The sequence below is a fragment of the Apaloderma vittatum genome, unplaced genomic scaffold, assembly GCF_000703405.1.
Source record: "Apaloderma vittatum isolate BGI_N311 unplaced genomic scaffold, ASM70340v1 scaffold14948, whole genome shotgun sequence".
Lineage (NCBI taxonomy): Eukaryota > Metazoa > Chordata > Aves > Trogoniformes > Trogonidae > Apaloderma > Apaloderma vittatum.
Genome location: NW_009729228.1, coordinates 25,146 through 52,018, shown reverse-complemented (window position 1 = coordinate 52,018; position 26,873 = coordinate 25,146). Strand labels below are relative to the sequence as shown.

General features: G+C 35.3%; 1 protein-coding gene across 1 annotated transcript in view; it reads right to left on the bottom strand.

Moving 5' to 3' along the window:
- Positions 1–847: 847 nt before the first annotated feature.
- Positions 848–26,873, bottom strand: part of POSTN (periostin, osteoblast specific factor) — a 34,417-nt gene continuing 8,391 nt past the window's right edge. Inside the window, exons 3-23 of the mRNA XM_009874372.1 lie at positions 26,643–26,707; positions 25,290–25,447; positions 24,513–24,677; positions 23,146–23,292; positions 21,012–21,153; positions 19,618–19,830; positions 19,333–19,467; positions 18,320–18,468; positions 17,642–17,778; positions 16,741–16,871; positions 14,308–14,438; positions 14,037–14,139; positions 13,624–13,691; positions 13,042–13,087; positions 7,315–7,410; positions 6,626–6,715; positions 6,361–6,438; positions 5,863–5,943; positions 3,595–3,681; positions 1,483–1,524; positions 848–953 (exon numbers count right to left, since the gene is read on the bottom strand). Coding sequence (XP_009872674.1) covers positions 913–953; positions 1,483–1,524; positions 3,595–3,681; positions 5,863–5,943; positions 6,361–6,438; positions 6,626–6,715; positions 7,315–7,410; positions 13,042–13,087; positions 13,624–13,691; positions 14,037–14,139; positions 14,308–14,438; positions 16,741–16,871; positions 17,642–17,778; positions 18,320–18,468; positions 19,333–19,467; positions 19,618–19,830; positions 21,012–21,153; positions 23,146–23,292; positions 24,513–24,677; positions 25,290–25,447; positions 26,643–26,707 — 2,305 coding nt within the window. The 3' untranslated portion in view covers positions 848–912. The remainder of the gene's footprint in view (positions 954–1,482; positions 1,525–3,594; positions 3,682–5,862; positions 5,944–6,360; positions 6,439–6,625; positions 6,716–7,314; positions 7,411–13,041; positions 13,088–13,623; positions 13,692–14,036; positions 14,140–14,307; positions 14,439–16,740; positions 16,872–17,641; positions 17,779–18,319; positions 18,469–19,332; positions 19,468–19,617; positions 19,831–21,011; positions 21,154–23,145; positions 23,293–24,512; positions 24,678–25,289; positions 25,448–26,642; positions 26,708–26,873) is intronic.

Below are 26,873 nucleotides of genomic sequence, written 5' to 3'. Positions count from 1 at the left end.
CCTAGCCTCATTTTTGTAAAACCTTTTTCCATGCTGAGTTAACTGTTTGCATGCAATTTATTTATCCTTTTTATCATCTACTTTAATAATCAAAAGACACATTTAGGTAAAAGTGGTAAAACACTTTCTCAGTATGTGTATTGGTATAAGATTCCTTTACTGGGAATGATTTTTCTTATCAATAAAGGAGTCAAAATGATTTCAAATACATTTCAAGAAGCTCATTCTCTTTGCTTTTTTTTCTCTTTAAGAGCTTCCATTAGCCACGTTACTAGATGGTATTTGGATATGCAATGTAGAACAAAAAAAGGATACATTTAACATAAGACATATTTGCTTAGAAAAAGCATCGTTACTGTTGTCATTATGACGTTAAATAAGCGATGAATTTTGACTTATAAAAAGCGTACAATAATACTGAACCAAAAGTGCTCTGTCAAGATCTCATATTTCCTTAGATTATTCTAAAAGTCACTCGTTTTTTTTTTCTAGAAATGATCTAATTTCATTTAAATTTCTTATTTAGTGGAAATAATAATAATAATAAAATACATTCTGTATTGTTCCCTGCTGTTTTTTAATCCAATCCTGCAGACACTTACTAGCCTGCAGAAGAAGGAATCCTGGTTCTACAGAAGCTGATGGACTTCAGAAATTCCAGGATGCCACCCTGCATAATGTTTACTATCAAGAGCAGTTAAAGCACCTCAAATGGACTACTTCACCTAGTAAGCACTTTGCTAGCAGTGAGTATCTGCAGCTTCACATCTTTTTGTGGATTCGTGGTTCAGTTTACATTCTATCAAAACAATATCATTTTCTAATGTTCTTGTTTTCCCAAAACCAGTTTCTCTTCCCCTCAAAGACCATGTTGTTATTTTGTAATTCTGTGAATTCTATCTTGGAAAGGTTTTATGGATGAGCTAGTCTTGTCTTTCTTCTTGCTGTTCCCCCTGGGAAAAATAGAGGAAGAACTGTAATTATTACCTGCAATTATATATAATATGGTTACACTGTATACTGAATTTACTTGTGAAACAGATGTGAAGAGGAAAGATGAAACGTGATGCTGAATCTTCACTCTTGTAAAATTGCAATGATCTCTCATTTTTCTAATTGATTGAAATAATGCAGCGTCAGTGAATTACAAATCCCATGGTGGGGGCAACCCAGTGCCATTTCAACAGTTTCAGACTCCAGAGTCAAATCTCACTTTGATGGTTTTAACTTAATTTGTAACAGTGTATGAACAAAGCACATAATCTAAGCTGTTTTCAGAAGGAAATATATATAAAAAAGAAATAAGGAAACCCTATACTTAATAATACAAATATTTTTTAAACTTCCTTTTTTTAAAAAAGCATAAATGCAACTCTTGCCTTTTGAACTCTGCTTTAAGTTTTTTTTCCTCCTGATTTTTAACATAATTGAGAATAACATTTCTTGTGTGTTGAAATGTTTAAATGTATGTTTTTCTTTTACCTTGTGTTCGCCTTGTTGGTTGTACTTTCCGTACAGGTGCATCTAGAAAAGAGAAATGTTGCAGTCAGAAGTTATTTGTAAGAATCTTTGAATTAAATCTCATTAGAAATGTTGGAAACCCATTGTTGACTTGCAAAGTTTGTTCTATAAGATTTTCAGCAAATTAAGAATTTTATACTATTTGCATATGGATCACCTGAAATGTGAAGGCTTATAATACAGTTCAGATATTTCTACCATGTGCAGTCATCCATCAAATCTCACCAACATTTCAAAAGTATTTTTACATTTTAATAGCAAGAATTAAGCCATTATTTATGCTGATCTCACGATAGTTACATGATGCAGGCAGGTGCCAGCATGTTTTGCCCATGTTCTTCATTCAGCAAACTCCATGTGGCACTATCGTCGATGTACAAGCTCAGTTTAATGTACAGCCTAGGACTCAGTCTCAGCTTTTGGCAGAGGATATCCAGATGTGCTACACAGGCATTACATCTGGAATTGATTCTAAGTGATATGCTTGAAACTCAACCATCACAAGATATTGACCACATTTCCAGCTCTGTTTAGGGGTTGATGCATTTTGAGTTCACATTATGATTTCACATTTAGAGTTCGGTTAATTTTCTCAGACACTACTGTTTTAAAAGGTAGAGTAGAATGTGGGCTATTGAATAGGTACCACACTCATTAAGAAGTATATCAGTTTTCGAAAATATTGACTCACTGAAACTATGGAGAGTTTTTCCTTTTCTCATCAAAACCTAAGATATTTTTTAAACCGTGTCTCCTAATTAGGAGGAAAAACCTTTCACAAGCTTGAGATAATTCTTCTGTTGTTTTCACAGGAATGTTAACTTCAGCATTTTTTCTTCTTTACAGCGATGAAATACTTGCATCTTCACTTAACCTGCTGCAGTCAGTTGTCTTTTCATCCTGATGTACAGTGTATATAAACACATACTCCTGAGATGCCAGCTTCACCTCAATGCAACTCAGGCTAAACACTGGGTATCTGCACCATCGTGATAGAAAACTTCAAGCTCTGCACTGCCTTAAGAAGGACAGAGCATAGTCCATCTGAAGTATGCTTTCCATACTTACATGCTGTCCATACAAATACACTTTCTGGTAAACCTCATGGTCAAAGATTGCACCTATCTGTCATTTTCAGGCAATAGTTTACTTCCCCGCATACCTTGTACTACTCAACATTGAAGCTATCCAAACACTATAGTATACTTTCAGCATTTAGCACAGACTTCAAAATTAAAAAGTAGAAACATATACGTTGACTTCGTTCTCCACAAACCATAATATTTTGTCCTATTAATTTAGTTTGAAAGCTGACAGAATAACTTATTCTGCATTATTAGAATTGGAGAAGGACATACAAAAGAAATCCAAAACAAGCTACTTTTTAACTTTGAATGAAGATCATAAAAAAAAATTATTGTTAAACTTGAAGACCGAATTCCTGGTATAATGCCAGGCTGAATTGTATGAGGCTCCTTTAAGAGATTAATTTTGTACTTCAACACCATTCAGCTTTTTCAAACCCAAGATCTTCCCTCATGCACGAACAGGATAAGCACAGAGAAATTCCAAGAGCCTATGAGATATTTACTCAACCCCAGAGGTTATACTCCCTCCACCCTACCGCCCCCCTTCACCAAGCTGACAACACCCTCACATCAACAGATCACACTAACACTAACAAGAAATAACTCAAGTTAAAAAACAACTCACGTGTTCTTCTTCTGGTTGTGCTGCTTAGAGAAAAGGCAATTTTTTGGTGTGTGTTCCTTCAAAGTTTAGGTTTTACCTAAGCTTAGGTCTTACTTGAGCTTTACGGTTCAACTTTTCCTCTTACCTACTCTGCTTGCCAAATCTTTTAGTTCCTTTTAGTCACAAGACAAGGCTCAGCATTTTGCTCTGCAATATCAGTTAAAGAATTCTTTTCTAAATCAATTACAAACCCCTTCCTGCTAAAATACTGGCTTCAGACCTAAGTATTTTTTTGTGAATAGATACTATAAAAACCCCACCTGGAATGATCACTTCAGACAAAGCTGGTCTTAGTGATACTGGATTTTTAGACAAACTAACCTTCCAGATGGACTTTCTTGATTTCTCTCTCGATAATCTGTGGCTCTCCCTCAATTACTTTAGTAACCTTGGTGTACTCAGTTCCAGCTACGATAAGCATCAAAAACAAATGAGTTAAATCTGGCACAGTATTTTTCCATAGGCAAGGAGCCTTCAGTGGAAACAATGGCATTTTGGGCGTGTAGGTGTATGCAGGTCACCATGTTATTCATGCCTTAAGGTCCTGCTGATTTCCTTGGCCCTGCCACAGGTGATTCCTTCTCTAAGGTTGAGCCATTCATTGCAGTCTTGGCTTGAAGCTTTGTTTCAGCAAAGACTGCCAATTGTAATAAGCAGCCCTGCATATTTTATGAGTATAATTACAGCTCATATGAAAACATTCTTTTACGTTAAACAGTGGTAACACATTCATCTGTGACTGAGCTTAGGAAATTTTCAGTAAAATGGGTGTATTTTGATACAGAAGAGAGGGCTATAAGGCATTATCACAATTAACACTAACAACTGTAGAGCAAAATATATATCTGCTTTTATTGTCTAAGTGTATGGTAAGGTATTATCATGGTAGCTAAGGGTAGCGGACTGAATAAATTATAGAAAAGACAGAGAAAAATCAAATTAAAACAAGAAACATATCTGCCTATTTTGTCCATTCTGTAAAGCAGGAAGCTTGTGCAAACTAACATAATAGCAAGGAAAAAAACCCAAGAATTCAAGAGACAATATTGTTGTTTCCAAATTTACTATAGAGAAACTATTTATTTCTTTTTCATTCACTATATGATCACAGTTAGATCTCTACAGATGTAGAGATGTATCTCTACAGATTATGTCTATTTAGGTGTATACCTCTGTAACTGAAGATGATTACAATTATAATCTTAAGCATTAGATTCTGGCATCAGACCTGTCATTAGTATATTGAGCGGAACTACAGATAAAGTTTGATCCTGCTCTTTATTATCTGGTTGATGCTAATAGAATATTTCCCAGTATATGGAGAGATTTTCTTCCTAAAAATTCTTTCATTTTCAACTTTCCTTTTAAACAATCAAACCTTAAATAGGCATCTCCAGAGAACAACCCTTTCCAAATAGCTGTGACACTTAGGATAAGATGGAAAACCCTCTGGAAGTTCTTATTTCTCTCCAGTCATTTAGGGCAAATTCTGGCTTAGATCTGTAAAACTAAGATTTAGAGGTTTAAAAGAGAAGAAATACAGTCAATAGTATTCATAGCCATATCTTGGCTTTTCACTAAGACTAGCTGTATTTTCAACCCCAGGGTTTGGTTTGGTAGAAAGCTGCTCAGCTGTTTGGCCATGCCTAAATCCTTTACTGGACTGAAGTTTACATCACAACCACAGAATAGTGCCTTTGAAGGACTACAGAATTTAATTCAGTGAAAACACAGCTGACTATGAGCCATTTTACTGGCATTCAGGATTGCAACTTACTGAAAAGTGAACATAAACTGGATTCATTTAATTTATGCCGAGAGAAACATAAACATTTTTGAGCTTCTGACTCAAGTTTACAGTACCATTTACTAAAACCAAGACACTTGAATTCTTTCTTTATTCCTTAGTGCTATTATAGATAGTTTTTTTAATCTACATTAAGCAGAGAACATTCCAAATTTATAGATAAAGATTAAGTTCATAAGCACAAGATCTTTTACCAATTTTCTACAGCTACTGGTTATATATTGCCAAAACAGTTAGAATTAGGAGAGCAAGAAGGAAAGAAACCATTCCTTGGAATTCTATATTTGAAGAGAATTAAAGTTAATGCCTTGATATTCATCACCTGTAGCAAAGAAGGATGCTAAACATGCCTTTAACTATTAACTTGAGGGCAATGAATATTCATTTCTGAAGAACTAATAAGTAAGATGAATTTGGCCTATTACGATACTTTCACTTAATAAGTCTTTTTCATAGATTTAAATTTGCTGGAAGAAAAAGAGTTCACAGCTAGTGGAATAAATCTTCATTGCTCCCCTGAGTTTTAATTTGATAACTTTTTAAAGACTGAAAAAATTATATTTTTCATAATCAATATTATTTAAAAATTGATTAGTCAAATTTTGGTACGTATTTCGATTTCCCAGACATCTGGCACTTCATAGATGGCATTCTATTTTTTTTCCCCATTGAAATTACACTTCCCCTAGGTCAGTCTTTAAAACGTTGAGTTAACGTATCTGAGAGGGTTTTCAGTTACCATAACCTGTTGCAAAAAGGTTAGTTATAATACACCGAATTACCTCCCTGCAGAAGTCGTTTGATTTCTTCATCTTCAAGTAAATGACCATCACCTTCAATAAATTTGGTCACCTTGGTAACCTCTGACAGGATACAGGTTATGGCAAAAAAATTGTTTTACAGAAGACATTTGACAATCCTTTAACAGTGTATTACTGAATTAATCCTGTCATAGTGTTCTGCTGAACTGCAAAATTCATCTGTTAAGACATTAAATTCTGTGTAAACACTGAAAACACCATATTTTATGACAAACATAGCATACTATATATTAGACCCAGGCAGTGTCAGCTCTGGAGCTGACTGAAATATGAAGATCTGAGAGTCAAAAAAGAACATTAGATTTGGACATTTCTCAGGTTCTGAAGTTTAATCATCTGGGTATGATTTTGCAGTATGAACATAGCTGAAAATATGGAGTAACCATTCAGTAATTATCTAAGTAATATAATTTTATTTTAAATATTTTTTGAAGTAAGGAAGAAAACAAGGATACTAACCTTCTTCAAGCAATTTCTTTAATTTTTCTTCATTGTCTGAGCCACCTGCAGTAATTCTGGCATATTTTATTTCAGGACCTGTAAAAAAGATGTGTAAGATAATGATTTTAATCAGATATAAAAGGATTGCCTTTTAAATTACTTTTTTCCTATTTAACACTTAGGTTAATTCCATGGTTAACATGCTTTAATCTGCTTTGACAGAACTTAAGATGTGTTACTTATGTATGCAGTAGCATACATAAGTATGCTCAGCGTAGTTTACCTTGAATAATTCTTTCTTCTGTTACTTTTTTCTCTGTCACTTCCACAGGTCGCCCATCAATGATTTTGGTGTATGTTTTAATAATTGGTTCTACAAGGATTTTTAAATTGAAGACATTAATCAAGTACAAGTGCTGGTTTTGAGATGCTGAAACTTACTGAAGCACACAAGGAAATACCATAGTATATGTTATGAAAAATAAAAATGTTCAGAGGAGACAAGTAACTAACTTCAAATTTAAGATGGTCACATGCTGCTTTTCCTTTAAAACCACCCTAAGTGTGACCTTGCCAATGTCCCACACAAAGCAGAAGGTCAAGTTTTGTTCTCTGTCTGAAAAAATTGCCTTTCTATCACGGAATCACTTACTGCAATTTCGATTGCAGGACAACAACCAGCAAATAATTCTTTTCAGAGACAGATGTTATGCCAGCATGCAGAGCGTTTCTAATGCTGTCTGACTGTGGCTAGGCAAAGCAGGCAGGCATAAAAAACATTTTTTGAAATGCATGAGAAGGGAGAATGAAGCTATGCAACAAAATTACAACACTTTCAGAAGGTCTTGTGAAACATAACACAGTTGTTTTAACCTATCACAGGAATCACCTTTATAACACAGAAACTGTCTGGGAATAGCGAATGTTTCAAATTTTAACTAATACAAATAGAGTTGCTGAAAGCATACCAACCTCCATGAATCACTTTAGTTATTGTCTCCCCTTCCCTGACTATTTTGAGCTCAGGTTCTCCTTCAATTAATTTAGTGAGCTGTGTGATAGATGGGTCTGTGACACAGGAAAAAACACATCATGTTACAAATAGTCATAGAAATATTTATGCTATTCCATGGAGCTGAGATGAAGATAACATTATTCTCCTTACCCTAAATAAATCAGATGGTGGTAATGGAGGATACTTTAAATCTGAGAAGCCATTTGCAGCAATGCTGTACAGTATTGAACTGCCTCACATGCTGTCTTAAATTTAGATCCTATCGTACACTTACTTTTTGCAACTTTTTTTTTTTTTACTTTTGCGTATTTGATATTTTTAACATCTATTGACAGGTGTCAGGCAAAACACAGATCCTCAGAAGCTGAAAGGAAGTTTTCCTTCCTATATATAGGTAAGAGCTTTATTCTGCAATGTTGTTGGAATTTTATGGCTATTGCTTCACTAGTGACTAGCATGAAAACTACTGTGTGAAAGCTTAGAAATGAACTACAGAGATAAATGTTTGTCATGTTATTTCCTACTAATGGCATAGATATCCAAGGAAACTAGCTCTTTTAATCAGAATTCCATCATGTTTGTTTTCAGAAGGTGTTTGTTTGTTAGTTTAGGGGTTTTTCTTTGTTGCCTGGATTTTTTTAATTGTTGGGTTTTTTTTATTTGGCACTTTGTTTTTTTTTCCAAGCCACCAAGACTTGGTCAGTCATCACACAGTGTAAAGAAAAAAAGATGAATAAACTTCATAGAAGTGCTGTAAGGATATCTGTGAGCATTAATAGCTATAATTTTTTGATCTGCAAAGAGGTCATCTTGATTACAGTGGCCAAAACAAGTCTCTTGAACTTGTGCAATCCCTGTAGAACAGATAGATACAAATGTATCTCTGTCTGCCAGATTGGAGCAGTATTTGCTAAATAAATTAGGAACATGCTATTGATACAGTCAATTACCACGAATAGTATGGGTTTAAGTTGAAGGGGAATAGATTTAGATTGGACCTTGGGAAGAAATTCTTCAGTACAAGGGCGGCAAGACTTTGGAATAAATTGCCCAGAGATGTTGTGGCTGCCCCCTCCCTGGAGGTGTTCAAGGCCAAGTTGGACGGAGCCTTGAGTAGCCTGATCTAGTTGAGAGGCGTCCCTGCCCATGACAGGGAGGGTGGATTAGATGATCTCTAAGGTCCCTTCCAGCCTAGGCCATTCTATGATTCTATGACAATACAGTTCTTCTGTAACAATTGTTACAGCAACATCTATTTAACACACACATTCCTCACTCTGTTTTCAGAGTTAGAAACTTAACAGAGTCCACCTCTCACTTTTCTTAAAAATCCTTTAAACATCTTTCCTTATATGAATTTATGTAGAAGTTGATACTGCATATCTTTTTTTTTTTTAATTACTGATCAGGATTTAACAATACTTTTTAATATATGCACCTTGTGTTAATTACTGCAAACAGTACAATTGAAGCTAGCAATTGTCTTTCAATAGTAAAAACCTCAACATTTTTCTTTGTTTTTACAAAAGGTGATTTTATAATGATATGTTAGACTCTTGAGCTAAAGAATTCATTAATTTGCTACAAATGAGATGATAGGATCATAAAAATTCTCATTTATCTTAGAGCTCTATTCACCTACTCTGAGTTTTAAATAGCTGAGGAACCCATTGCTTTTTTATTTTCTAACAAGTCTGGCTAAATAACATTCATAAATATTTTAAAAAAGAAACAAAATTCATTAACTTGTTTCTGATTTAAATTTAAAGGTCTTTTTGCACGTTGAAAATTCATAAACACCAATAGTCTTTTACAGAAGTGATGAGCATTAATGGAAAAATATCAAAGGTATATTCACGTTTTCTACATTACTGTACCTTGCTATGTGATGGATACAGCAGATGTACGCAGAATAAAAGGTAAAGACATATTTTGCTACACTGCTTAGTCTAGAATCAATCTATTGAGTATTTAATGATTACAATCTAGGTTTCAATCAGATTTAACTCTTCAGATCCCTTTAACTTGCCTATGTATGGACAATAGAAGTACAACTTGGTAGAAAACAGTGAGATAGGACAAAGCGGTCATCAGCCTCTAAACTTGGAGGTGGTGGTGGTTTGTTGCTTTGTTTTGTTTTGGGTTTTTTTTACAGGAATCTTCTTTTCATCATGATCTTCTAGAATTTCCTGACATATGTTGAAAAAATTAAAACACAACTTTGACAGCTTTTTCCTACAGATGACTGTGGGTTTATGTAGTTTTGATGAAAGCTGTTGCTCAATACTGTTAATAACAGCAAATTCAAAAGGGCCAGAATTGGCCTATTTGGTCTATTTCTGACCCATCAACAGAAAGGCTGTATTGGACAGAGATCATTCCCTGGACTATATTCCAAAGCAGAAACACCATACTGGCAATGTAAAGGAGTAACTCTTCAATATTCATTAACTTATAAAGTTATTTGACTATAGAAGTGCTCAGACATTTAATTTGTTTTTTGAAAGAAGGTTTTGTTTCAGTTGACTTTCAACTTCTAAATATCATGTAAATCACCTAAACTATATGCTCTGTCTCTAGCTTTAACATCAAAGAACAGATACTTTCAGAGAGCGATTCACCTTCACCATCATCAGATTTGTAAAATATCTTGGATAAATTACCATATGGAATCATCTATCTATTTATATTGCTCTGTGGATCTGATTTAATGACAGATACTAGGCAGCAAAAATCAGCACATATACTAGATGATGTTTAATCCTAAATGGGATGAAGCACAGACAAGCTGCTGAAAAAGCAAAAAGCAAGCTCATGCAATTTCTGCTGGATGGAAGTGCTTCCTGAAACATTGATTAAACAATCTGGATATAATTTTTGCAATACATTTTTAACTGCCTTTTTTCTTAGCTGAGGTCAACCAGATTCCTTCTGAGAGTTTTTACTTCAATGGGAAACTGGATCTTATTAGCAGTGTACCTGGGCTAGTGAAACCAACGGGTGTTTTAGTTAAGCTATAAATCACAAGTGGTTTTGACAGTCTCAGCCCCACTTTTTATTCTCTACAATCCCACCATTAATATTTAAGTCATGCTTTTGCCTCGAGACAGTTTGGTTAACCATCCTCCCCAGGCATCTGACAGATATTGGTATTTAGAACTGATTGAAAACTACAGGAAAAAAAATGGATTTTTTTTTTCTACAAGATATAAGAAACAAATGTAGGTTATTTCTTAAAATAAGTCTTTTAAATAAAAAAGTAAGTACTTTTATTGAAAGTATAGTAATATTTGGCGCACTTAAAAGAAGTGGTTTGAAAAAGTATTTTAAAAATATTTTAAAAATGCCTGTAGAAAAAGGAGAAAATCCATTTGGGGAGAACATCTGTGGGTCATCTTTTTATGCATAATATTTCAGCCAGTTCTAAGTGCAATATTTGTATCTTTGCTTTTGAAGCAAAGTACTGGATGTCCTGGAGTTCCAATGTAAAAAATACACTGTGTTAAAGAAATACACACAATATATATTCTGTATATGCATATGAACATATACAGAAGTATATACACTAAGGGCCTCATTTACCTTCCTTTTTGATGATGGGCTGGACGTTGCTTTCAATTATGTTAATTTCTGAAAGTATAGAAAATGGAATACAAAGTACATTCCATTCTTACAGAGAGTTTCTGTACAGTAACGATCAGTTATAGTCTGATCTTAAAGATGTGAGTTAAAACATAGTAGTGGTGTTTACAAGTCAGATGGAGTCTGCTCGCACATTTTTGTTTATTTTGCTTTTCTTTGTTTGTGCCTTATGAAACCCATGATAATGTGAAGTATATAATAATGGCTCATACAATTCTCTGCATATAGAATTGCACAATTCCCTGACCTATCTTAAATTTGAATCTTGCCCTTGTCATTGGAGGGCTGACCTGGTAAATAGAGGAAACTCTCTCACATTCAGAACAATTCCCACACCTGATAGACTGTCATGAACAACACGACTGTGGTGCCCTTGAGAGATCAAGTTATCTCTCCACATCTGAGAGAGACTCAAGTATTCATTGAACATCTCTGGACAGATTATAATCTGATTCGCATCTATTCACTGGTAGAGAAGCCTTCAGTGGCAGAGGTCTCAGCATTCCTGTTCCTGCATTCAGCTGTATCAACAGTTAAAACCTTCTTGATGTCTGGCATTGATCTCTTTTGCTTCAGTTTACAAGCATTGCTTCTTGTGCTACTCTCATTGGCCGTGGGACACAGAACCATGAAATCATAGGATATCTTGCATTGGACCCTTAAGTTTCACTGACTCCCAATCCCTGCTCATCACAGGACTACTTAAAATGAACCATATAAATAACAGTGTTGTATAGACACTCCTTCAGCTCTGGCAGGCTTTGTGCCATGACCACTCCGCTGGGGAGTCTGGTCCAATGACCAGTCACTCTCTCAGTGAAGAACCTTTTTCTAATGTCCATTCTGAACTTCCCCTGATGCAGCTTCATTCCATTTCCTTGTGTCCCATTTCTGGTCACCAGAGAGGAGGTCAGGACCTCCACCTCCACTACCCTCCTTTAGAAACTTGTAGACTCCTGTAAGGTCGCCTCTCAGCCATCTTTTCTCCAGACTGAAGAAACCGAGTGACCTCAGCTGCTCCTTGGAAGTCTTGCCCTTGAGACCTTTCAACATCGTGGTTGACCTCCGCTGGACACACTCTAATAGCTTGCTGTCCTTCTGATACTGAGGTATCTAAACCTGCACACAGTACTCAAAGTGGGGCTGCACCAGTGCAGTGTAGAGTAGGACAACCACCTCCTCTGACTGTCCAGTGATGCTGTGTGTGATGCACCCTAGGGCAGTGTTGGCCCTACTGGCTGCCAGGGCACACTGTTGACTGATTTTCAACTTGCCATCAAGTTATTCCAAGAGTCTTTTAACTTCAGTGCATTCATTCTCAATTTTCGAAAGCCTAATGAAATTGTCTCTATTTCCACTAAGAAATGTGGGTAGAATTCTACAGAAATTTAATCATCTGCTGAAACTCATATTCCCTTGTAAGCCAAAACATCAGCAGGATCTTTGCCTTCTAACAGTTTGCTTCAAGAGGTTCTACTACAGAAACTAAATGCAAACTCTGAGAAAGGCTGCAAGAGAGCAAAAAAAGTTTCCTTTTTTATATTTGGTTCCTAAAACAAAAATGGTCACAACAACTGTCTCCCATTCAAGCTTCATGTTTGCACATATGGGAAACAGGTAGAATGGGTATGGTCTGTTCCTCTGGAAACATTCATAAAAAAGAAAGCATCTCAGTGAAGTTTGGTCAATGGTACATCTTGGAGAGTCAGTACAGTACAATTCTATGCCGTGGAAGGAGAGGCATTACGACTCTGCTGTGAAAAACAATCTTTCCCATGTGTATCTTGACTACCCCAAAGAATCTGAACAGCTTACTTCAGGGCTACTTTACTGTCACACATCTGGAAAGTGGAAAAAAACACATACAGTAGCACAACTGCCAGACTACTTCGAGTCTTTCTCTTCCTATGCTTCATTGACACATCTTACTTTACCAGAAATTGCTTTCTTTTGATTCAAAAAGAACTACAATTCAAGATTGGAATTGGCAACCTTTAAAAAGCAGTCCCAAACCCATGTGGAAATATTTAAAATGAACTTACTGTAAAATGTCAGTGGAATTTCTTTGAAGGTACTGTCACGAACAAACTATAAATACAGAAAAATAATTTTAAAATTTAAAAGAAAGAGTACTTGTTTTCTAGTTTCCTAATGAGTGTGGGTAGGATTCATTGCTTCATTGACCTAAAAATTAGATTATGCCATTTGCCTACATCCTCTTATTCATTGCTGAGGGAGAATAAATAATGATTTTTCTCCACAATCTATTGAAGCTGGTAGGTTTAATGACATAGCAGTTTAGACACTCAATTATTCATTCAAAAAAAGGATTGCCTCAAGGATTTAGAAATGATTTATTTTGCTGGAGCAATATAAATAGCAGATTTGGGCCAGTTCACATTGGAGTTATACAAATGCAAATATTCTACCATTATCTGGTGTTGACAATCATAAATTCTGTTAAGCGCAGTATATATTTCATGATTATATTTCAGTAACTGAGATCAGTTCAGTGTATTATCTGATAAAGAAACAGAGGCACCAGAGAATCACTTATGAATTATAATGTACATGGTTTAACAGATTCTTCCAAAAAGACAGGGGGATCATTATCTAAAGAGTACCTTAATTTGAATGTACTTAATCAACTTCTTCAGGATTGTGAGCAACCGATCATTTCCAACAGGCAGATCTGACAAAAGAAACAGGCATGTAAGAGGAAAAATACATCTGTAATAATGTTGCTTTCTTTTACAGTGATCAGGAGATGTAATCACTCTCAAACATTCACACTATCATGTACTTGTATATATATGTTCTTCCATATTAGCAGAAAAACAATAGCTTATGGTGTCTTGTATTCTATATACTTGACTTTCACAGAATATCAGAGCTGCCATGATTTCAAGTAAGGTTCTTCCACAAAGAGAGCAGTGAGGTAAATTGTCTATTTTTTATTCCACATCAGAATTGTCTCTCTAAAGTTATTTCATTTATATGACATGTAAACAGATTAATTCCATGAACTGATACTAACCTGCTGGATATAGGAGTTTATCTACTACATGAATGACACCATTGGTTGCCATGAGATCAGGTTCTCTTGATTTCAGTTCATTAACCAGAAGAGTATCATTCACCTGGTAAAGAGAACAGAAGTTATCATGGATATTAAAACCGAACCTCAAATCCTAATATAGTGTATAGAGAAATGCATCCCATTCTGTATTTTGAATAGACAGGGAATGTCAAATCCCTGTTACAAGGCTGTATCAGGGACACTTTTTTTTTGTTTTTCAACACTTAACTGTTTTCAGGTAGAGTTTCCCTCCCTGGATGCTTTTAAGAATGTTTGTCACTCCAGGCTCAAAACCACTTCCAATGAAAACTCCTTGTGTCAAGTGGTAAAGAAGAATATTCCTGAGAGCATTTTTGTCTCCTATTTAAAAATACAAGAGAAGTAAGAGTAAAAAGTAGATGGTAGTGGATAGTTCTTTCTAGAAATTCTAAAAATGAACATAGGCTTGAACTAGAATTAAGCATAGTATGAATGAATGAAATAACCATGAACACATACAATTTGAATATGTTAAAATTGTGATAAAGGGAAAAAAACCTACTCGTATGACAAAAAGACACTCAGAGCATAATCGTATAAAGATGCTATGCAAACTCTTGTACAAAAAAATAGAAAAGCACACAGAATTTTCCTATTTTTCTGTAATATTTCCTCTTATTTGCTTGCACTTCTAGTCAGAATATTTTTGTTCCTTTTCTTAAATACACTCCACAAGTCACTCACAAACACAATAATTTAGGACCACTAAGCAGTTGGCAATATCACATTTCACAAAGCTACTGGATCAACTCCAGTCTTAGTACTGTTACAACTAAAGGGAACCACAGCTTAGAATTAATATAATTATTCTCTTGTGGCAACACTCTTCTGAGATGATTGAGAATAACTCACAACTCTTTACATACACAAATCTCCCATCTGGGACAGCAGAAAGTTGCTATTTACATCAGACAGGAAAGAAAGAGTCACTCGGAATGCTGGTTTTGTCTGTTCTTACAGAGAGCAGACACAGCTTGGAGAAGTTGGGAAAGGAGAAAAAACTCGTATTCTAGGGATGATTACCATATTTCCAAGTTTGGCATTCATATATCAAAAGAAAAGAAAAAAGCCAGCATTTTCAAGCCCATCTTAAAAAGCAAATGTTTTCTGGAGCCCAAGTTAATGTCCTGTTAGTATTTTCTCATACCCGGGTTCATGGAAGTTCAAAGTTGTAGGATGAGCTCTAGGAATACCCACAATCTCCCCGTGAGAGACAGTGTCAGGCAGAGCAGTTTTAAAACACATCTGCTTGCCACTACCTGGGGTATTGACTGTTCTATCACAAGTCTCATATTATCATCACATGCTGATATTGATTGTTATTGGGAGTTTCAGTCGTGACGAAACTGCAATAGAAATATTGTCTGGTAATAATTTTCTCCTTGTGACTCTTTCAGTGAACACTTTTCATTCTTCTGCTTTTTGCTTTGATCACTGATATTACTGCAATTTACTACTGAAATTCAATTAAATGCTCTTTTCTTTCTTCCCAAATTAAAATCTCATCTGCCAAGGAAAGTAAGTAGAAACCGAGCCACAATGATAGGAAAAGATAGTACATAAATCCCCTTGAAAAGCAGAATGTGAATATAATTTATTTCTCAATTACAGAAATAATTTAAAATAACATGAGCCTTAGGTACCACATCAAGTTGTGAACTGAAAATAGAAATTATAGAACTGGTAAACTCAATCTTAGTTAGTAAAATAACTATATAGTCCAATAAAAACAGAACAATGGCGCTTACCCAGTTACTTCGGTTGACAGCCTTGAGGCAAACTTCATTTCATTTTATACCTATCTAATACTGGTCATTTAGGCTAATTTAGTTAGTCACTAGAGACACACCATACTAGAAGATAATTTAAACCATTATTGTAACTTTAAATGGGTGAAGAGATAATTCAAATTCACAGTCCCTCATTAGGGAGTTAGAGGCTATATAGAGCTGGAATTGCTCCTTATCAGTTCTCTGAGCTGGATTTCATGAAGTCATTAAAAATTCATGGGATTTATCTTCCTGCCTTTGATTTTGGATCTGAAAAAGGCAGGAATGGAAAATGCAATTGACCTTCTGGATGTGGGATTTCAGGCAACCACTCCTCCCACACTTGTGCACAGGCCAGATTGACATTACTCTCAAATAAACTAAAAATATTTATAGTGCTGTGGCCGGAGTCCACTCCTCTAGTGGGAAATTCTGCAGGAGATTCGAAATGCACTTCTCTTATGGAAATAAAGCATGACATTAAAGCACCTACTATTAAATCTTGTGAAAAATCTATATAATTCCAAAGTTTAAAAATGTAAGATGGGAAGAAATTGCATAAATTGGCATTCAGCAATATATATATTTAATATTTAACTTGTAGGGCACAGGTGGTATCAGAGATCACTGGGTGGAGGCAAAGAGAAAGGAGACAGGAAAATCAGTACTACATATCTTTTAATGCAATGGTCGCAACTATCTCCTAAGAGGGAATTAATTTTGGGAAGTCCTAATATCTGCCCTAAGCAAAAGGTAAACTATTTTATCAGACATCATTTGTGAAAGAAGTGCACTAGCCAGCTTTCCCATCGTTATAACCTTTGCTTAATTTCTAATTTTCTTATGTTACTTACTTATCAAAACATCCTTGTCATCATCAGTCAGGCCTTTAAAGGCATCATTAGTTGGAACAAACAGAGTCCATTCCCCAGGTCGTGACAGAACATCATCTAAATCTGCAGCTTTCACCAGACTGAGGAAAATGCTGTTTGCAACGAACAGAAAAAAAACCACAAATACAGTCTTCTGAAGTGTAGTAGCTAAAATTGGGTTCAGGCACTTAGTTTCCTCATTTTTTTCATATAGTGCATAGATCTTCAAATACTCTCAATATTGCCCAGAAATAAAGACAGTGGAGAATGAAAATGAGGCAAAAAAGTTAGTCTTAGGAGTAACAGACTGAGGAAAAAGGATTTAAGGACGGGAGGGGGCAGGGTAGGGAGCAGGGAAAGGCAGCCTAGATCAGAGCAGAAGTCATCAAATAAAACCCCCACAGATCAAAAAGTTGAAGGGAGGATGCTATGGGTAGTTGGCCTTTCTTGGGAGCAGTGAGATTTTTTTCAGGAAGGAGACAGAAATGTGTACTAGAATGGTGTGCAATCATGCTGTACCCATCTGGAATTGTCCTACTTGTTAACTAAACCTCCAGACCTCTCTACATTTATAGCTCAGGATGTACCATCCAGCCCATTTTGTCCTCTTTACTCCTCTCATTCTACCGTCTTACCAACTCCTATGTGACATAAATCAGCATTCTAGCATGAAGTCTGGGATCACTTTCAGCACACAGCTGGAGGAGAAATTTTTTTTCCTCTCCTCCCTGTCTTTTTTAGGAGGTATTAATCACTTTCCCACCCTCCATGATGCCCCAAATCCAACAAACTCACAGTCCACAATTACTTCTTGGACTAGTTGTTCTGTGTAGACAGTTAATCTCTGTAGGAAAATCTCAGTGCTGTCAAAATTGCTACTCACCTAAAACGTTTATCATTTCTCAGCATTTCATGCAATGTCTTTTCTGCTGGACTGATGATCTGTCTGAAGATGTGAATGAAACCATTCCTTCCTTCTTTACTTCCTCTGACCATGCATGAATTTTCAACACATACAGCCTGATTAAAAGAGAAACTTGTAGATATTCACACTATTATACACAATTAAACATATTTAGTAAGATGAGATGACTGCATACTTAGGAACCATACAAGTTCCTAAATTTAAAAATAATACTCATATGTATTTTCTACAGTCATATTGTGTGTTCTTGCCAGGAAATCTGGTATTGTTTGAGAAAGTAAAAGTAGGAAAATCTGGTGTGAGTTAATGTGGTATAAATATTTCCAAACTTGATTTTTTCATTTCCCTTGAGAATGTTCTTAACACATTCTAAAAACTAGATCTAAGAATTTGTAATTAATGGAGTTCCATGTCTGGATTCCCATTTCTTTTTCCCCAGAGTCTGCCATGAAAACAAAGTTCTCATCGACAAAGGTCAGATTTTCATTTTTTTCCTAGATTAAAAGCTTAAAGATTTTTGCTAAATAGTAATAATGGTAAATGTTGGAGGTTTCATTCAACATCATCATTTACTTTTTCATGACTCTTCATTTTTATACTTGGTATATATAATTTTAGAAAGCCCCTTTCACTTACTGTACGATACACAAAAACTCGAAGCAGTTTTCCTCCAATCGTCTCCAGCTCTTGTCCATTGTACAGTTCATTGAGCCCAATTTTCACTTTTATAATATGATTCTGCAGGATTGTTTTAAGAAGGCGTTGATCCATCCTTAAGGTGGCATCTACAAAACCATTTAGATATTAATATATATTGATTTATACAGTGAATCTTCACTCAAATAAAATTAACTGTGGATGCTATATTAAAAATACATGGAAATACTGAATCTTTCTGTGAAATGCTTGAGTTAATGTTTTTAAACGGCTTAGAATTACCTGTGGACAGAGCAAAAGGGTTGTAAAGTAGTTTCTGCAAACTCCCATTCCTTATATTCAGACATGAACTTTTGGCATAGTCCTGATTAATTACTATAAATAATGTAGCAGATGATTTATATGTGGGCCTGCTCCATCTTCTGAATTACTCCTAAAAATCTTATTACAAATTTTTCCTTTCTCCACATGCACCTTAAAACCTTTCCATATTTGCAACTGTGATAACGATTTAAACACTCAAATTCTTGTTGGAAGGGGAGGATACCCATGTGGTCACTTCTGCAAATACACAAACATCTGTCCTATAGTGTGCTTGTGCCAGTTTCTATCTGCTTAAAGTACTGGAAAACACCAATCTTCTTGTATAAATCTTTTGAAAGTAAGATGCGAATCTAATGCAAGTCATGCGAAGATTAAGGGAACTGGCAGTTCATTAATATCTTTCCTTTCCTACAATTTGCATATTTCATATCTTTTTTTAGTGATACTATTCCCATTAACCAACGATGCAACAACGTGCATCCTGGTAGTTAGGCATGTTTTGTCTTTCTGCATAGTATGTGTTTTGAAAGTATGAAGTATCTCTATTTCCCTGTGGCTCTCTTTCCTTGGAGCTTATAACAAGCACTAGGTCTTATGTGAAAACATCAGGATAGCATATATTCTTGTTTATTTTGATATTCTGAGCATGCTCTTTTAAGGTTACCAACCTGAGAAAGCACCATTCAGAGGTGCCAGGAGAGTGTATTGGCCTTCTGGTCTTAAAGAAGATGTCAGTCCTAGCTGAGCCACCAGGTCTGTAAAAGTAGTCTGCTGGGCACCTCCAAGCTCAAAGACTTGTTTGGCTGAAGATACAGGAAGAAAAGTTATTTCAACATGCAATTTATTGCTTTTCCTGATTTGGATTCTTATCCATAACAATATATCTGAGGGAATCTAAGCAAGACTGTAGAAAATGTCTTCAGTATAAGAAAATTTTCATACACATCACTGACCAGAATCAGGAATTAGCACTTCATCAATGAGATGGATAACACCGTTCCTTGTTACAATATCTTTACGTTTCACCATCTTCACTCCATTCACAGTCAGACTTTCACCGTCACAACCAACTTCAATTGTGTTTCCCTCCAGGGTTTCATAGACTGTTCCACCTGTGATGGCTTCGGAGCATTGGAGAGTATTTAAAATGTGGAACTTCACGAGAGCTGGGGAGAAAAGATCAAGAAGTTCGAATATAGGTGTTTGGTCACATATTCATATATATATATAAAACTCACATATAGCTGTGGAATAAATTATTACATCTACACTGTTTTTAATAATTTCCTGGCTTATCTAGCATATTGGCATGCATAAATTCTTTACTGAAAGTTATTTATAGAATTGATGCTATAGGCCTTTAAATAACATCTAAAGTGAAAAAAAAAACTTTGTTACCCCTTGTATTAGGAAAACTATATTGATTGTGCTGCAGTCTGCATGTAACAGAGCACACGACTCAATGACCACAGGTGAAATGCTCCGAATGGACATCTGAGCATAAAACTCCATAGGCTATGCAAAGTCAGCCTCAGACTTATATTTTTTTATGCCCTGCCACATAAGTGAGATACAGTGTACAATCCCCTGTGAATACCAAAAAAATCAGACAAAAATTCCTGAAAGAAGACTGAAAGGAATAATCAAAAAGACACAAAAAAATGCTGTGTTATTTCAGGATTCCATTTGTAGTCATTGTCTCACATTAAAATTAGACCAGATCCTTCTTTTGACAATTCTCCATTGAGATACTGCACAGTGACTCAACCAGGCTACAGTGAAATGATGGAGAACTTGTTTAGTGCAGTGGAGCTCATAAATGAGAACAGAAATACAGTCTTCCATTTTTTAATGGTCTGTTGTATTACTATTCACAAAACAGATTCAGTTATTATTAAGTCTTATGGTAGTTTTCAGAATAAGAATAAATATTCTGACTGCTATAGTTTGTCAGAATATAGTACAAACACAGTTCAACTTGCAGGGCGGAAATTTTTTAGAAGAACATGTGCTTTTTGTATGAAAAAGCTGTTCATGTGAAAACTATGAGAGAATCCCACATTCAAATATCCCTGCATTTCTAGAGGAAGGAATCTGTATTGGAACTCGGCAGCTGAGCTATCAGAAACATCAATGTGCCTATATATTCACTTTCCTTTTAATTGGTCTGGAAACTAACTTTTCAGTGATTAAATCCCTAGGTAACAAAAAATCAGAGACAGAAGAAATAACTCCTTCTATACGTTTGAAAGTACAGGTGATTAATTTCAGAGCTACTAAGACGTTATACTTTCTACCTCCTGATTTACTCACCCTCATTTCGTATTTGGAAAAAAATGTTACATACCTTCAGAAGCCACCTTGTCACCCATGATCCTTTCTAAGATTCCTCTTGGAAGTCTCTCAAAAGCTCTATTAGTAGGAGCAAAGAGTGTGTAATGACCAGGCCTTCCAAGAATATCCAAGACATCTGATGTGATGGCAGCAGCCTAGAAGATAAAGTTGTATTTTAATTCTCACTATTCAAAATATTACCAAAATATATTATCCATCTAGTGTCACCTAATGTCCGTAGGTACTTTAATATTAGACTGAGATCAATATTTCAGTAAGATGAAAAAATGAATGGGCAAAAAAAAAATTGACTTTGTGGGGAAAATGTGTCTTGATATACCAACTTACCTCCTTAGTTTAGCATATAGTAAAAAAAAAATTCTCTTTAAGGTGACAACAGGGCAGGAATTTTTATTATTATGGTCTGAATTTTGTATGAAAAATGTGAACGTGTAGGTTTCAACAAATTGGATCAAAACAATAATCTATGAAAGCTAATAATTTGCCTCTGAATTAATAATAATAATAAAGTGTGTTACACCTCTATGACTACTTTGATTAAATATAAGGAACAGTTCTGGATCACAACAGGAGACTGAGGATTGACCTCATTGCTGTCTGCAGTTTCCTGAGTCTGGGAAGTGGAGAGGGAAGTGCTGAGCTCTTCTCCCTGGGATCCACTGACAGGACATATGGGAATTGTTCAAAGCCACATTGGTGGAGATTCAGACTGGACATCAGGAATCATCTCTTTACGGAGAAGATGATCAGGATTCCTAGAGAGGTGGTTGGTGCACCCAGTCTGTCAGTGTTTAAGAGGCATATGGACAATGCCTGTAATAACGTGTTTTAACTTTTGGTCAGCCCTGAAGTGCATAGACAGTTAGACTAGATGATCGTTATAGATTCTTTACAAGTAAAATATTTTATGCTAATTCTATTCTATTCTATTCTATTCTATTCTATTCATCTCAGGCCTTGAGGCTAGGAAAAAATTATCTCTAGGTTTTTGATCCTTAAAAAGTTACTGTGCTCTGGAAATTAAAAATTGAAATTATCCACAATTGATAAAAAATTTTCTCCTTCCTAGTAATGAATAAGAGGTAAGCAGTCAGAACTAAATAAACCCTAATTCAATATTTTTCAAAATTTACCTTAATTAAATCTTATTAACCTGTTCATAAATCTCCTCTGTATGATCTCACAATTTAGGTGTTTCCACTAATGGATTAATCCTGAAAATGCTATGTATTTCTTTGTTACCTGCAACCTGTTCTTACTTGAATCAAAGACTGATGAAGAAAAGGAATGCAGGAAAAGTAATCAAAGACATTTTGAGAATCTATGATGGATATAATATGATAGAGTATGCCAGTATAAATTCTGAACAGATTTTCTAGAAAATGAAAGCATGTAAGACTGAAATCATTTGGACTTGAGTAAAAAACTTGCTCAGTTAAATATGAAATACTATTAACTCATCCCAAGGCAGAAAGATAAAGTGCAGATGAAACTGGTGAACTGGAAAATGGGAATAACCATCCTAAAAGAAATGTCATATTAGTCAGTGCTGATTCTGTTTAGTGGTTTCATTAGCATATTTGCTTTTAGAGATAATTCATTAAAGCAGTATGAAGTTCAGAGGCACACACACAGGAATTAGGAGGTGTATGTGCTATCGACAGGGTCTTCCTCCTTTGAAAAGTCAGAAATGGAGAAGGCAACTGAAAGAAAACCAAGTATGGTGCTAGGATGTATCCTGGTAAACAGGAAGATTTTTTCAAGCAGAGTCAGGGAAGCATGCAAATTAATATGCAAGGAATAGGTATGATCTTATTTAGGATTAAGTGAAAATGTCTGCTTAGAGTTCACAAAAGTTTAACTCAAAGAGAAGAGGGTATACAGGGACACATTCTGTCCTATTGATGTAGTCTTATTTGATCCACAAAAGAGCAGAAGCAGACTCCTTATGTTAACTATACTTTGCCTTTTTATATGTCCAGATTTGCAATATTAGCTGGAGTTCTTAATTTATTTCTGCCTCTTACTGAACTACCCCTTCTTACTCTCAAGTATCACAAACAAACAGAAAAAAAAAATAAGAAAACACTAGAATAGTAGAGATGTTTTTATTTTTGTCTACTTACTCTAAAAGATGAAAGATCATCCTCAACTTCAATGAAATCTTGAATTGTATTTCCAACAGCAGTCAGGACACGATCAATGACATGAACAACACCATTGGTAGCAATCTGGTTGCCGTGGATGACCCTGGCACAGTTAACAGTAACAACCTATATTTGAAGAACCAAGCAGTAAAAGATTAAGTGATAATTTGATCATATACTTGGAATCTGATTCTTACAGATTGGCAATTTATGTACTGTACATTATGTATTTACTCTTGTTTCAGTTTTAATTTGAAATTTTAAGTAAAACTTAGTAAGATTTGAAAGGCTGACTAAGCTTCTGGAAAGCTAGCACTAAATTTATTTTGGCTGCATTGATTTCATATTGTTGTTCTATTTCTTATTGCAATTATTCAGATTTGTTTTCAACACTTGTTTAAAATTATGATTATATTGTTTTTTACTGATATAAGGTGTAATGCAACATAAATGTTTCAATGCATTTAAGAAAAGTCATGAGCGACTTGACTGGGAGATTTCTAGCAGTTATGAAAATGAATTTTCTTCCAGCGAGATAACGGATATGTCCTCCCACAATCTTAAATGCTTCTACCATGCACTCTACTCCAAATAAGATCATATGTTTTGACTACAAAAGGCTTTCTTTTTGTAAGAAAGTTCATTCTTGATTGAACTTTGATTTCTAAACAGCACATATTTGTTATCTCTTTCCTAGTGATTAGTCTACAGAGCAGATAAAATTTCTTCAAGAGAAAATTTATGTATTTATGTCAATGGCAACTGACTTGGTAGATGTTAGGCTTTTTATAAGCTGTTTTCTTAGCTAAAGAAGGAATCAAAATCATAGAATCACAGAATCATAGAACAGTTTTGGCTGGAAGAGACCTTCAAGATCATCACGTCCAACCTTTGTCCTAGCCCTATCAACACCACTAAACCATGTTCCTTAGCACAACATCTACCAGTCTCTTAAACACCTCCAGGGATCGTGACTCAGCCAACTCCCTGGGCAGCCTGTTCCAATACCTTACAACCATCTCAGTAAAGAAACTCTTTCTAATATCCAACCTGAACCCCCCCTGGTATAACTTCAGGCTATTTTCCCTTGTCCTGTCACTTGCCACTAAAGAGAAGAGACCAACCCCTGCCTCACTACAACCTCCTTTCAGGTAGTTGTAGGGAGCAATGAGGTCTTCCTTCACTCTCCTCTTCTTCAGACTAAACAGCTTCAGGCTAAACAGGCTAAACCACTTCAGCTGTTCCTTGTACAAGAAAATATAGAAAATAAATGAAATAAAGGAAAGAGTAATGGTTGTAACTGAATAATTATATTAAGTGAAAGAAAAAAAAGAAAATAAACTTACCCCATTAGCATAATGATTAATAAGCAATTGTTGGCCATTATACATAGACACCAGAATCATGCCATTCTTAAGATCTTTTGTCAACATGCGCTTGTTTACCATGTGGTGGTGGAGAGCATTATACAATTCAATATTTACATTGTCAACCAAATTCCTGTGAATTTCCTGAAGAAAGAAATTTAATTAATTAGAGGCTTCAAAACATTTTTCCAGTCAGAAATATCCAATAGATATCTTAACACATGCTTTCAATATATTCAGTAATGGCTGTTTCCTGTTAGGAGACACGACTTTGGAACCTGTCAATCTGGCTCTACTTAAATGATGTCCCAGTCTGATTGCTTGCAAATGGAAGACAAGAGTTCTCATCACAGATAAGTCATTGGAGAATATTTAATTTCATATTTATTTAATCAAAAGCATTATTAGAAGAAGGACACCTGAATCACCATCACAGTGCAATTATACTCCACATCCTATAACTGCTGGAATTCCTGTCTTATAACTGTACTTATAACTAGCAATATTAATATTTCTTATGCAACAACAAGAAACACTTAAAGTTCCTTAAAACTCCTGAAAATAAATACTGACTCTTTAGCTTCAGCAATGAATGTTAAACATGGAAATTATTTTATCATAACTTGTGTAATGTCCTTTTATGTGCAAAATACTGATATTGTTTCTAGTTTATCTTATAAACTAGCTGTTGCAGCTAAACCAATGTTAACTGAAAGAGAAATATACTCTTACACATGTACACACACACTCACTTACTGGATTTAATTGCTCCCAGGCTTCATTGCTTGGTGCAAAGAAAGTGAATGATCCTCGTCCCTCAATCTCTTCTCTCAGCTTTGATATGTCAGAATATCGCTGCGTGGAGGTAGCTCCCACGATACCGAGTGTACCATATACATGATCAATAGGAGCAACTAAAGTAAACACATAACAATACTGTGAACTCTTCAGTCATCCAGTTTCTCACAATCAAATCTACTTTGTTTCTTTTGGTCGGACAATAATGCTGCCTTTCTGAAACCATTTGAAGCAATATTAAAACAATCTTCTTGCATTAATATTCATTGTAAACACACTGAAAAGCCATCCAAACACATCTGCTTTTATTTTGGTTTGCTTAATACTCTCTTGTGTTGTTGTGCCAACTTAGACCAAAACAGAGAATTATCCTTTGAAGACAGGAGTAAATTCCAACTATAAACACAAAAATTTCAATGGAGCAGGTATTATTTGGTCACTATAGACCATAATGCTTACTGTGATGCCTTTTGCTCTTCTTCCGGTGTGTGGTTTGTACGTATTTTGATTTATCCAGACAGTAAGAATGACCATAGTCTCACAGTTAAAACTGCTCCATGAGAACAGAACTCACATCTTCCAATTCCAGTAATCTAAAAATGAGGCATCTGCATGCAAGCTAGTTATTTTTTATTCTTTTTATGGTCATGGAGAGTATCAGCCAATTCTAGAGTGTGACTGATACCCTAATGTAAACACCTCAAGTGAAACAAACTGAACTCTGCCTTTGTTATGCCTATTACTGAATGTAAAAAGATTAGTTCAGATACAAAATTATGAAATGCATTCCTTCTCTTCCCTGTTGCAATTAATTTTTTTAATGCAAAACAGAATAGCATGAATAGGAGATATCAAGAATTCCTGTCTTCATTTTCACTCATAGTTTGTTTAAAGCCTAGAACTCTCTTTTACTAAATAAGATTCAAGTTTTCTCAGGAATAGGAATAAACAGAATTTAGATACACCACACCTCATCTCCTTGGCTTCTGACAACGTTGGTATGCTTTAGTTTATTGAGGTGTGATGAGAGTAAGAATATAAGTTCTTTTTTTGGCAGCTTTGGGAACTGAGAACACTACTGTTCCTTTCCGATCCAGAAACTGGAAGGAGCTGGGAAATTCAGCTTAAACTATGATCAAATTCAGAGCTGGCTGATATTTAACTGAGTTGGCTGTATGCAAATGAGGCTGTGTATTCTCAGGCAGCAGCTCTTAAAAAGAGGCAATCATTTCTCAAGAAGACCACCTTTGAAAGTCTCTTGTCGTAATGATTCTCATACACTGAGTCATCCATATGAAAATAATCTTGTACCTGCAGGACATCCTCTTGTACCATCCATTTTCATATAGCCAGGACAGCATTCATATAAGACAGTTCTGTTAGGATATAGACAAAAGCACAGTTAAATAATATACAGGATAAGTGTATATTAATTTTAGTTGGGTCTGATTTTTAGGTATTTTATTACTAATTTTTCATTGTTAAGTACACACTCCCCAGATATTAATCCATTTTTATTATTCAAACTTTTCTGTAACAGAA